Source organism: Babylonia areolata, chromosome 32 (assembly GCF_041734735.1).
Source record: "Babylonia areolata isolate BAREFJ2019XMU chromosome 32, ASM4173473v1, whole genome shotgun sequence".
NCBI classification, from domain to species: Eukaryota; Metazoa; Mollusca; class Gastropoda; order Neogastropoda; family Buccinidae; genus Babylonia; species Babylonia areolata.
The window spans coordinates 3,793,510-3,806,218 of NC_134907.1; the positions used below are offsets into that span (position 1 = coordinate 3,793,510).

Below are 12,709 nucleotides of genomic sequence, written 5' to 3' on the forward strand. Positions count from 1 at the left end.
TTGATGTATGATCTGCTGTGGTCGAGTGGTGATGTCAATCGTGTTTGTCAGGACCGTTCAAAATTACAGTGTTTACAAAGGAGTCAAGCACCATTTGGGAACTTGAACATTTCAGGAAACAGCGGTGTTTGGAGCCAACATGATGAGCACCTCTCATTACCGCAGGTGCTTTCGTGCACGTGAGCTTCCATTCTTTACGATGAAAAATCACAGATACTGTTTATAAACCACTCAATAACTGTATGTATTTTACTGAGACACTGATTTTTCAAAGTTTGTTTTTTTTACAAGCTGTTCGTGGTGCATTCGAGACTGAAACAGCTGTTTGTGTGTTCAATGAATGAGTGAATGAATGATGTGGACACTTATATAACTCTTATCCTCGGTTGGAGACCAAGCTCTTAGCGCTTTACAAGAGAGAGGGAGAGAGTTTTAATAAAAATCTTATGGTAGGTCCTTTGCAGTCTGTATTATTCACAGCATCTCTTGATTTTTTTTCCAGCATTCTATAAAAAAAAAATCGTCCTTTATGAAGTGTTCTTCAACTTTTTTTGAAGGTCTGTATTAACTCCGCTGAAAGTTTGTGGACTATTTTGAGGTTGATGAATTTCGTCTTCGCAAAAATGGCGATCATACGGCAGTGTGAATACGGGCTCTCCTTCAACGAACTGAACATGGTTGTAACATAATTGACAATGCTTTTACAGACATCGTCCAATCGATCCAGCGCAGACATCGTCCAATCGATCCAGTGCTGGTGGTTATGATAACCTTTACTTGCTTGCTGGTCAAAACGAATATAACCACACAAGTAATGGCGAAATTCGTGTCAACGTGACCAGAAATTGAGTTGTGCATTCGGACGTTTCGACAAACGTTTTCGCCAATCTGTTGGCTCATCGGAACGCTTTACCTCACACGTTCACCAATCAGGACAGCTCGCTCCCCGTATCCACCAATCGGAACATGCTACTCTCCAACTCCACCAATCAGAACATGTTACTCCCTGTCTCCACCAATCAGAATGTGTTAACCCCCAACTCCTCCACCAATCAGAACGTTCTGCTGACCCTGTTCTCCAACCAAGACCCGTATCTCAACATGTCGACCTCCCACGTGTCTCCTTCGCTCACCAACCTCACCGTCAACTCCAGCTACTACTGGTGCACGAACGAGTCGGCCCAGCCCCACGACGAGGACTTCTACGAGTTCTACGAGACGTCCCAGTTCATCACGGGCCTCGTGCTCTACCCCTGCATCTGCATCCCCGGGCTGCTGGGCAACATCCTCACCCTCCTCGTCCTCTCCCACCGCAACATGAGGACCTCCACCAACGCCTTCCTCTCGGCGCTGGCCGTGTCGGACTCCATCAAACTCGTCAACGATCTGCTGTACTTCTGCACCATCTTGCTGCTGAGGGCGGATGACGACGTGGGTAACAAGGCTTACGGGTACCTGTATCCCTACGCGCACTTCATCTTCAGCATGTCCGTGTGCGTGTCGTCGTGGCTGACGGTGTCTGTGGCGGTGGAGAGATACATCTTGGTGTGTCATCCTACGAGGGCACGTGGTGTGTGTAACCGGAGGAGAGCCATCGTGGTGTGTGTTGGGGTGTTCCTCGTTATGTCGGCTCTGGCCCTGCCCTCGGCTTTAAGGTGAGGTGTTGTCATTGTTGCTGGTGTTGTTGTTGTTGTTTTGTTTGGTTTTTGTTCGTTTGGTTTCGTTTTTGTTTGCTTGGGCTTTTTTTTGTTTGTTTGTTTTCGTTGATTGAAAATTGGTGTGTTTTCTTGACATCATCATTATCATCATCATCATCATCAGCTTCTTCTTCTTCGTCTTCTTCTTCTTCTTCTTCGTCTTCTTCTTCTTCTTCTTCTTCTTCTTCTTCTTCTTCTTCTTCTTCTTCTTCTTCTTCGTCCTATTCTTTTTCTCTTTCTCCTCCTCCTTCTCCTCCTCCTTCTTCTCCCCCTCCTCCTCCTTCTCCTCCTCCTCCATCTTCTTCTTCTCCTTCTTTTTCTTCTTTTTCTCTTTCTTCTCCTTTTTGTTCTCTTTCTCTGTCTCCTCCTCCTTCTTTTCCTCCTCCTTCTTCTTCTTCTCCTTGTTCGTCTTCTTCCTCCTCCTCCCCCTCCTCTTCTTCTCCTTCATCACCTTCTTCTCCTTATTCTTCTTCTCCATCTTTCTATTCTTCTCCCCCTCCTTCCTCTCCTCCTTCTTGTCCTTCTTCTTCTTGTTGTTCGTCTTCTCCTCCTCCTCCTCCTTCTTCTTCTCCTTCTTCCTCTTCTTCTTCTCCTCCTCCTCTTCCTCCCCCTTCATCATCATCATCATCATCTTCTTCTTCTTCTTCTCTTCCTCCTCCTCCTCGTCGTCCTCCCCCTTCTCCCTGTTCTTCCTCACGTCTGTGGCGCAGCACAGAAGAACTGTTCACCAGATTCTACCAGGTATGTCGGTGGTGTGTCAAAGGCTGGATCTCATGTCATCCTCGTTGATACATGTTTCTTTGTCAGGTTTTAAAAGGTTGACATTTTACAAAGCAATTTATTCGGAATTTTTTTTAAAGCATTCACATAAAACCGTTCCTTATTTGATTGGGTTGGATTTTAGAACGCTTAAATTCAAATGAGAAGCATACACAATATCAGAAGTGAAAAGAAATGAAATGTAAACAGTGAGGAAAACACACATTCATGAAAACACAGGCAAAGATAGAGACTAGCAGACAGGTTGACAGACAGACTGTGAGATATCATCATGGATGTTTTCATTCATTTGTGATTATCTTTGCAAAATATTATGGACCCCATGATTATGTTCACGATTCACTACCTCCACTGCTACTGTTGCTACTACTAATGCTGCTGCTACTGCTGCTACCCCTTCTTCTGTTTCTGCTGCTACTGCTACCACATCTACTACTCCTGCTGCCTCTACTACTGCGAATACTGTTAGTACTACGGCTGCTACTGCGGCTACGATATTACTACTACTACTACTGGTATGTGTTGCTATTGCTGTTACTATGCCACATGATCTTTCTCACGTCTATTGCTGTTACTATACCACATGATCTGTCTCACGTCTATTGCTGTTACTATGCCAAACGATCTTTCTCACGTCTATTGCTGCTATTATACCACATGATATTTCTCACGTCTCTTCACATTAAAAAGATGCTCATCAAAGGAATGAAGTATATAACCAACCACCAACCTTGCTCGCTCGGTCAGGCTTCCAAGGCCAGATCAGAGCGAAAAAATTACACGATGGTCGGTCATCTGCTGTTGCATATGTGGTGTAGTGAACATGGATAATTTTGTATGCTTGACTGCCTTCTTGAAACTGAAGACTGAAAAAAGAATGAAATACGCACTCAAGCGCGCGAGCGCGCGCGCACACACACACACACACACACACACACACACACACACACACACACACACACACACGCACACACACACACACACACACATACATACATACATACATGCACACACTGACACTCTCACACACGTACACTGCACTACACTGCAAACACACACACACACACACACACACACACACACAGAGAGAGAGAGAGAGAGAGAGAGAGGCGACCTTGATGCAGAAGAGTTAACTCATTAACACATTGCACACCATGTCAATGGATTATTCCCCTTTATTATACCCACACACACCACACCTTTATCCCTCTTTTTTATGTGCCTTGTCTCTTCCACTACCTCATTACAATTTGACTTTGTCAAGTTATGGGCGCGATTTCCATATTACTGCCATGAGTATCCGATGTGGAGTGATGGCTTAGAGGTAACGCGTCCGCTTGGGAAGAGAGAGAATCTGAGCGCGCTGGTTCGAATCACGGCTCAGCCGCCGATATTTTCTCCCCCTCCACTACACCTTGAGTGGCGGTTTGGACGCTAGTCATTCGGATGAGACGATAAACCGAGGTCCCGTGTGCAGCACGTAAAAGAACCCACGACAACAAAAGGGTTGTTCCTGGCAAAATTTTGTAGAAAAATCCACTTCGATAGGAAAAAACAAATAAAACTGCACGCAAGAAAAATACCCCCCAAAAATGGGTGGCGCTGTAGTGTAGCGACGCGCTCTCCCTGGTGAGAGCAGCCCGAATTTCAGACAGAGAAATCTGTTGAGATAAAAAGAAATGCAAATACAAATATTAAATATCGTTGATGGTTAATCTTCTTGTTAGTGATCGTCTTGATCTTTTCTTGTTAATTTGTTGTTTTTTGTTTGGTTTTTGTTGTTGTTGCTGTTGTTTTCTTCTTCATCTTCATCATCTTCTTCTTCTTCGTTCGTCGGCTGCAACTCTTAAATTCACTCGAATGTACACGGGTGGGCTTTAACGTGTATGACCGTTTTTTCCCCCGCCATGTAGGCAGCCATACTCCGTTTTCTGGGGTGTGCATGCTGGGTGTGTTCTTGTTTCCATAACCCACCAAACGCTGACATGGATTACAGGATCTTTAACGTGCGTATTTGATCTTCTGCTTGCGTATACACACGAAGGGGGTTCAGGCACTAGCAGGTCTGCACATACGTTGACTTGGGAGATCGGAAAAAATCTCAACCCTTTACCCACCAGGCGCCGTTACCGAGATTCGAACCAGGGACCCTCAGATTGAAAGTCCAACGTTTTAACCACTCGGCTATTGCGCCCGTCCTCCTGTTTTTCAATGTTTCTTTTGGCGTACTTCTCTGTAACTCTCTCCTTCTCCCTCTCTGTCTCTGTATCTCTCTCTGTCTCTGTCTCTGTACCTCTCTATGTCTCTGTACATCTCTCCATCTCTGTACTTCTCTAGGTCTCTGTACTTCTCTAGGTCTCCCTCTCTGTACACACTCTCCGTATCCCTCTCTGTCTCTGTCTGCCTCTCTACCTCTGTCTCCCTCACTCTCTCTGTCCCTCTCTCAGTCTCCCTCTCTGTCTCTGTCTCCCTCTGGCTCTGTCTCCCTCTGTCTCTGTCTCCCTCTCTGTCTCTGTCTCCGTCTCCCTCTAGGTCTCTGTCTCCTTCCGTCTTTGTACCTCTCTCTGTCTCTGTCTCCCTCTCTGTGTCTGTACCTCTCTCTGTCTCCCTCTCTGTCTCTGTACCTCTCTCTGTCTCCCTCTCTGTCTCTGTACCTCTCTCTGTCTCCCTGCCCTTGTGTCACATTTAGAAAAAAATAAAAGTACTTAGTGAACGATACCTTGTACTCATAAACGGTTTTGTTAAAGGTCTTTTTTCTCATCGGTAATTTTCTACTTTTTGCTTGTGATTTGGATATTTCGTCTATTACCTCTGTAAATTGCCGTGTTTAGTTGTTGTCGATTTTGTGCAGTTGATACCTTCATTTAACATTGTGATTATTGTATGTTTGATAAAAGTTTGCTTTTTCTCGTGAAGTGTAGAGAACAATGCCGAGCACACTTGATGGGTGGCCTTCCAAAGATGGCCTTAGAATTGGATTTCTTAATATCAATCATGTTGTTGGTAAACTGACAGATGTATCGTTTATTTTACATAATTCCGTTGCGTATTTTCATGTTTTTGAGACAGCTGAATCTCGATTATCTCACAATATATGTGATTCTGAACTAAAAATGACAGGGTATAATGTTGTCCGTAGAGATCCTACGCGTATTATGGAAACAGGGTTATTGATATATGTCCACCAGAACATTAATTTTAAACAAGTGCATCCCCCTTATCTTCATTGTATTGAAACCTTATGGATACAAGTCAATTTAAAAAGATGTAAACCAGTTCATTTGGGTTTTATTTATAGAAATCCAGCTGAATATGTTCATTGGAGAGATAATTTTACTCTTTTGATGGAGGACGTTACTTCTTTTTCTGATGAATTAATATTATTGGGCGACTTCAATATTGATTTATTAAAGCCTAATAAATTATGGACACATACTGTGGAATAATTTCATCTTACCCAATTGATAGATAAGCCAACTAGAATTACTCCATCTTCACAATCTCTAATTGATCACGTTTATGCATCTACAATACATAATATAGTTGAGATATGTTCACCAGCTTATGGTTGCAGTGACCACTTTCCTATTTGTTTAACATGGTTAAAGAAAGGTGTTAAAGTTCCTAGAAATTGTCACACATTAATCAAATATAGAGACTTTTCAAAACTTGATCCTGATAAGTTTTTGTTTGATTTAATTAGTTCGCATATTTCTGTTGTTTATCAGTTCACGGATCCTGATGAGGCATTTGAAGTTTGGTATCATATTTTCTTTTAATGTGTATGATAAAAATGCTCCATTAAAATCTAAACGTGTTAGCATTAATTCGAAAGTACCATGGCTTACACAAGATTTTCAAAAAGCCATGGATTTAAGAGAAGTGAATTCTGTACGTCAAAAAATATTTCGTCTGAATCAAAAATTATCTTAATGGCTGTTCATGAAGTTTGCAATGCATTATCACACTTAAAACAAACTGGAACCAGAGGCTTGGATGGAATTGATAGTAAAATTTTGAAACTTTCTGCACCAGTTATTTCTGAAACCCTTACTTACATTTACAATTTATGTACAGCTAAAAATCAGTTTCCCAAGGCATTTAAACTGGCAAAAGTCATCCCGCTGTACAAGTCAGGAGATCAAACAGAGCCTTCAAATTATAGACCAATTTCAATCTTGTCTACTTAAACCCCTAGAAACCCACATTAATAAACACATTTTTTAGTCATTTTAATTCCTTTAATCTGTTTCATCCAAGTCAGTCTGGTTTCAGACCTAATCATTCATGCCACACTGCACTGACATCCTTAGTTGACAAGTGGCTGACGAATATAAATAATAATAACTTTACCGAGTTCTATTTGTAGACTTCGCAAAAGCCTTTGATGTGATTGATCATGCACTTCTTAAAAAACTTAGAATTTATGGCTTATCAAACAATACATTAGATCTCTTGCACTCATTTTTGTCTGATAGGAAACAACTGGTGATAATTAATGGAAAAGAATATTCTCTATTACCTATTGAATATGGTGTTCCTCAGGGTTCTGTGTTGGGATCGACATTGTTTTCCATTTATATAAATGATTTACCTTTATTTATCACTGCATTTTGTGAACTGTTTGCTGACGATACGACTTTACACGTCGACAATTCTAAACTCTCGGAAGTTTCCAGAACATTGCAGGTAAGTATTAATCAGATTGGTCTGAACTAAACCACATGAGTTTACATCCACAAAAAACCAAATACATGCTGATTACAACCAGACAGAAGCGTCAAACTCTTGCATCTAATTCCTCCTCCCTTTTTATAAATGGCAAAGTCATTGAAGAAGTCGACAGTCACAAGGTTCTTGGGGTGATTATTGATAACCACTTGGCCTGGTCTGATCCCTCCGTATCCCTGTCTGTCTCTGTCTCCCTCTCTGTCTCATTCTGTATTTGTACCTCTCCCTCTCTGTCTGTCTCCCTCTCTGTCTCTGTACCTCTCTCTGTCTGTCTCTGTCTCCCTCGGTCTCTGTACCTCTCTCTGTCTCCCTCTCTGTCTCCGTCTCCCTCTCTGTCTCCCACACTGTTTCTGTCTCCCTCTCGGTCTCCCTCTGTCTCTGTACCTCTCTCCGTCTCCCTCTCTGTCTCCTTCTGTATCTGTACCTCTCTCTGTATCTGTACCTCTCTCCGTCTCCCTCTATCTGTACCTCTCCCCGTCTCCCTCTCTGTACCTCTCTCCAAGCGCCTCTCTGTCTCTGTCTCCCTCTGTCTCTGTCTCCCTCTCAGTCTGTCTCCCTCTTTGTATCCTTCTCTGTCTCCCTCTGTCTCTGTCTCCCTCTGTCTCCCTCTCTGTCTCTATCTCCCTCTGTCTCTGTCTCCCTCTCTGTATCCTTCTCTGTCTCCCTCTGTCTCGGTCTCCCTCTGTCTCTGTACACTCTCTGACTCCCTCTCTGTCTCCCTCTCTGCCTCTGTACATCTCTCCATCTCCCTCTCTGTCTCTTCTCCCTCTGTCTCTGTCTCCCTCTCTGTCTCTGTCTCCCTCTCTGTCTCCCTCTGTCTCTGTACCTCTCTCTGTCTCCCTCTGTCTCTGTCTCCTTCCGTCTCTGTGCCTTTCTCTGTCTCCCTCTCTGTCTCTGTACCTCTCTCTGTCTCCCTCTCTCTCTCTACCTCCCTCCGTATCCCTCTCTGTCTCTGTCTCCATCTGTCTCTGTCTCCCGCTGTCCCCGTACCTATCTCTGTCTCCCTCTCTGTCTCCCTCTCTGTCTCTGTACCTCTCTCTGTTTCCCTTTGTCTCTGTACCTCTCTTTGTCTCCGTCTCTGTCTCCGTCTCCCTCTGTACCTCTCTCTCTCAGTCTCTGTCTCCATCTGTCTCTGTCTCCCTTTGTCTCTGTACCTCTCTCTGTCTCCCTCTCTGTCTCTGTACCTCTCTCTCTCCCTCTATGTCTCCGTCTCCCTCTGTACCTCTCTCTCTCAGTCTCTGTCTCCATCTGTCTCTGTCTCCCTTTGTCTCTGTACCTCTCTCTGTCTCCCTCTCTGTCTCTGTACCTCTCTCTCTCCCTCTATGTCTCTGTCTCCATCTGTCTCTGTTTCCCTCTGTGTCTGTACCTCTCTCTGTCTTCCTCTCTGTCTCTGTCTCCTTCTCTGTCTCTGTACCTCTCTCTGTCTCCCTCTGTCTCTGTACCTCTCTCTGTCTTCCTCTCTGTCTCTGTCTCCCTCTCTGTCTCGTTCTGTCTCTGTACCTCTCTCTGTCTCCCTCTCTGTATCTGTGCTCTCTCTCCGTCTTCCTCTCTATCTCCGTCTCCCTATGTCTTTGTACCTCTCTCTGTCTCCTTCTCTGTCTCTGTCTACCTCTGTCTCTGTCTCCCTCTCTGTCTCGTTCTGTCTCTGTACCTCTCTCTGTCTCCCTCTGTCTCTGTACCTCTCTCTGTCTCCCTCTGTCTCTATACCTCTCTCCCTATCCCTACTTGTCTCTGTCTCCCTCTGTCTCTATACCTCCCTCCGTATCCCTATCTGTCTCTGTCTCCCTCTCTGTCTCTGTACCTCTCTCTGTCTCCCTCTGTCTCTATATCTTCATCCATAGCCCTATCTGTCTCTATCTCCCTCTCTGTCTCCTTCTGTCTTTGTACCTATCTCTCTTCCTCTCTGTCTCTGTATTCCTCTGTCTCTGTCTCCCTCTGTTTCCGTACCTCTCTCTGTCTCCCTCTCTGTCTCTGTACCTCTCTCTGTCTCCCTCTCTCACGTCCGTGATCGCTCTCGTGTTATTGTGGTTTTAACGTGGTTCCAGTATCACATGGATTATAAAATCACTATCAGCGGATGTGTAAAGTGATGTGCTATATAGGTGTGAAGTTCGCGCATAGTTTATAAGTGCAGTTGTGGTTTTTTAAAAGTGATTTTTGCTGTTTCATTTCACATGTTTTACACATTGGTGGTGTGAAGTGAGGAGAGACGTACCCCAGAAAGCGTGGCCCTTCAGTGTTACCTCACCAAGTCTGAGAATAATCTTCTCGGCGCGACTGAGGAGGGGGACGCTGAGCGAGCCAACAGTAATTGACTGGATTGTTTCCGTAATTGACTGGATTGTTTCCTCCAGTTGTCATGGGCATCAGACGTCCAATGTAAACCCGCACTTCACATGGTCATCCACTTAAGCTCAAATGAGGCATGGACTCCTTAGTGCCAAGTGTACAGGCTGTTAAGCCTGTACTTAAAGACACATTGGACACCAAACAGAAAACGTTCCGTTGTGTTGAACAACAAACTCTGAAGAAGTGGCGTGATGCTCTTGCATTGCGTTACTTCAACAATCCCGACAGAGACTCCAGCTTCAAAGTGGTATGGGAAGACAGGGATCATGGAGACAACATTTTACAGGTCCCACTCAACTGTGCTGAGCCTTCTCAGCATAATTTAGCGAAAACGTTTGTACAAGTATACAGAAACAATGACGAAAAATGCATTACAATAACTTTGTACTTTCTTAAAAAGACAACACGGAAAAAGGGTGCTGGCTCATGTCTGATACAGGGCAACCAGTGTCAGGCATGGGCCAGGTGTGAGTTTGAAGTGCTGTGTTCCATCGTCAGCAAACTTCAGGACTCAACCATGATTGTTGACGATGCACCCAGCGCCGTCCCTCCGGCATTGCTGCCAATTGGAGACAGTGATTCTTCAGAGAACGGTACTGATCAACGCTCACTGTCAGTCACTGACAGCACACCCACTAACCTCGGACCAGCTGTCAGTGACACCAACACCAACTCCACGACAGACAGCCCCATGTCTACATCTGGTGACGGCACTGACATCCTACCTGTTCCAGTGTGTGTCTGTGCTGTCACTTCATTGGACGACAGCCACCTGGACCCCCAGACCCTTGGCTGTCCCCCCACCTCCTGACTGACAGTGACCAGCATCAGGATGCAGACACTGGCACAACAACCCCCTGCGTGGACAGCCACCCCTCTGCCCCCACACAGGAGGACACTGCTGACCAGTCTCCAGACTGTCCCCCCCACCCCCTGACTGACAGTGACCAGCATCAGGATGCAGACACTGGCACAACAACCCCCTGCGTGGACAACCACCACTCTGCCCCCACACATGAGGACACTGCTGACCAGTCTCCAGACACACCCAGCACTGAATCTCCGTCAGTGTGTGTGTCACAGTCACCACTGTCATCGCCAACGGAAGGTGGAATTGACACTGATCCAGAGATCACCCTGACACTCCAAGGTGACAATAATACCCCCGATGTCAGTGATCCCATTGACACCAAAGTCTTAGTGAACACAGATGACAGTGTGTGTGTGCAGTGTCTGCAGTTTGTAAGTGAACCAATGTGCAGGTCATGCATCAAGGACCTAGATGCAGACATCAAATCCCACACTGACCACAAGCTGAAAATAATAACGCAGACAATGCAGCAAAAAATTGACAGTCTGCAAGAAGAATGTAATGTCTTGCGCGGTCTACTTAAAGACCAAACTAATTTGATTAATAGCATATCAGACCGCCAAAAACACATAGTTAAATCAAAGAGTGACTGCAGAGGAATGACAACTAAAAGTTCATCCAATGAAGAGCAATCTGATTGTACCCCGTCAAAGGCAATCAAGCCAAAAGTATGTGCTGATGTTTATATAGCTAACACAAGTGATGCAGATAATACAGACGATTGCCAGGTTGTTACTGTCTCCACCTGTCGCTGACACTGGTACCATCACAACGGACAACACAGAAAGGTCTACATCAGACAATAAACTCAAAATCAACAACAAAAGTGACCCTCCCCCAAAGTACAAGCTACGCTTCCCCGCCCAAGGAAAACATCAATTTTCTTATTGGGGATTCGATCCTCCAGTCCATCGACAGACAGAGGCTGGACAGAACAGGGCGCACTCATGTCCACACAATGCCGGAGGCTAAAGTGACTGATCTCACTGTTGCTCTCCAAGACAGCCCAGTGCGGGAGGACACAAAGCGGGTGGTATTGCAAGTGGGGGGTAATGACATACACAAACACTACACCGCTGACACACTGAAGCGTGACTTTAGTGACCTCCTGACTCAGTTCAAAAGGGTTTTTCCTGCATCCAAAATAGCTGTCTCCGCGCTCCTTCCCAGACAATCAGCTCCCTTGCGATTCATAAACCTACTAAATAATGAACTGCATGCGGTATGCGCAGACAAGGGAGTCACTTTTCTGTTCGAAAACAAATTTGTTGACACAAATTCCCAAATGGTAAAACCTTATTTCACAACTGACGGCGCCCATCTGTCCGCAAGGGGTCTGTCGCTATGGTTACGTCAAGTCAGTCAGTTTCTCGCCCTCCGCACAAACCGTCCTTCACGGTTCAGTGACGGCAGAGCAGGCCCGGCACTTTGCGAGGGCCGCGTGGCTCAAGAGACAATGTCTGGTCACCGGGCCGACCGTCTACAACCTCCACCATCTAGAACACAAGACACTTAAGTGACGCAGTGCGGGCCAGTCCAGTCTGCACCATCGGCGAGCTCTGAGCACGCTGAACCGGACAGTCAGATTGGCCAACAAGAAAACGAGCCAAAGTCGTTTGATCAGTCTAAAAATAGTGGTCAAATACCAGTCAGTCAAACAACGTGTGGCCCCCACTTTGCAAGACCACCCATGCCGCATTATAACAAACCCAGCCAGCCAATGCCCATGTTTCCCCCCTTTTGGCCTTTCCCTCCCTTCCCCGCTATGCCCTTCAACCCCTGGCTTCAACACATGCAGCGCCTTTACCCTTCAGTCTCTCCTTAACTGTACTGAGGGACCCACTGTAGAAAATCCAACCTCGTTTTCCCATCTTTTTTCCCCTTGCTTACTGTGGATGACCGTTGTGACATACTAGTGTCAACTTCTGCCCCGATTCAGTTTCGTGTCCCCCACCCTCCTGTTCTTGACTTGGATTGTTCTTGTTTTACTGGAGGTTTTTTTGTGTGTTTTCTTTTTCGCAATTTCGTGTGTTTATGTTTTTCATCCAGCGAGTTTGTTTTTTTTACTTCTTCAGCTCAGCTCAGCTCAGCTCAGCTGCCCCATGGCGGTTGCCGTTGGGGCGCTACAGATGACCTGTCAACCAGTCCTCTCCATCCATCCCTGTCTCTCGCACATTTGACCGCCTCGCTCAGCTTCAATCCTGTCCATTCTGTGATGTTGTCTTCCCATCTCTTCTTCTGTCTTCCTCTCTTCCTTCCTCCTCTGACTGTTCCCTGGAGC

General features: G+C 45.5%; 1 protein-coding gene across 1 annotated transcript in view; it reads left to right on the forward strand.

Annotated features, from left to right (window-relative positions):
* The first annotated feature begins 966 nt into the window (after window positions 1–966).
* LOC143276412 (nociceptin receptor-like) overlaps window positions 967–12,709 on the forward strand; it is a 107,315-nt gene continuing 95,572 nt past the window's right edge. The window contains exon 1 of the mRNA XM_076580898.1: window positions 967–1,655. Within this exon, the coding sequence (XP_076437013.1) occupies window positions 967–1,655 (689 nt within the window). The remainder of the gene's footprint in view (window positions 1,656–12,709) is intronic.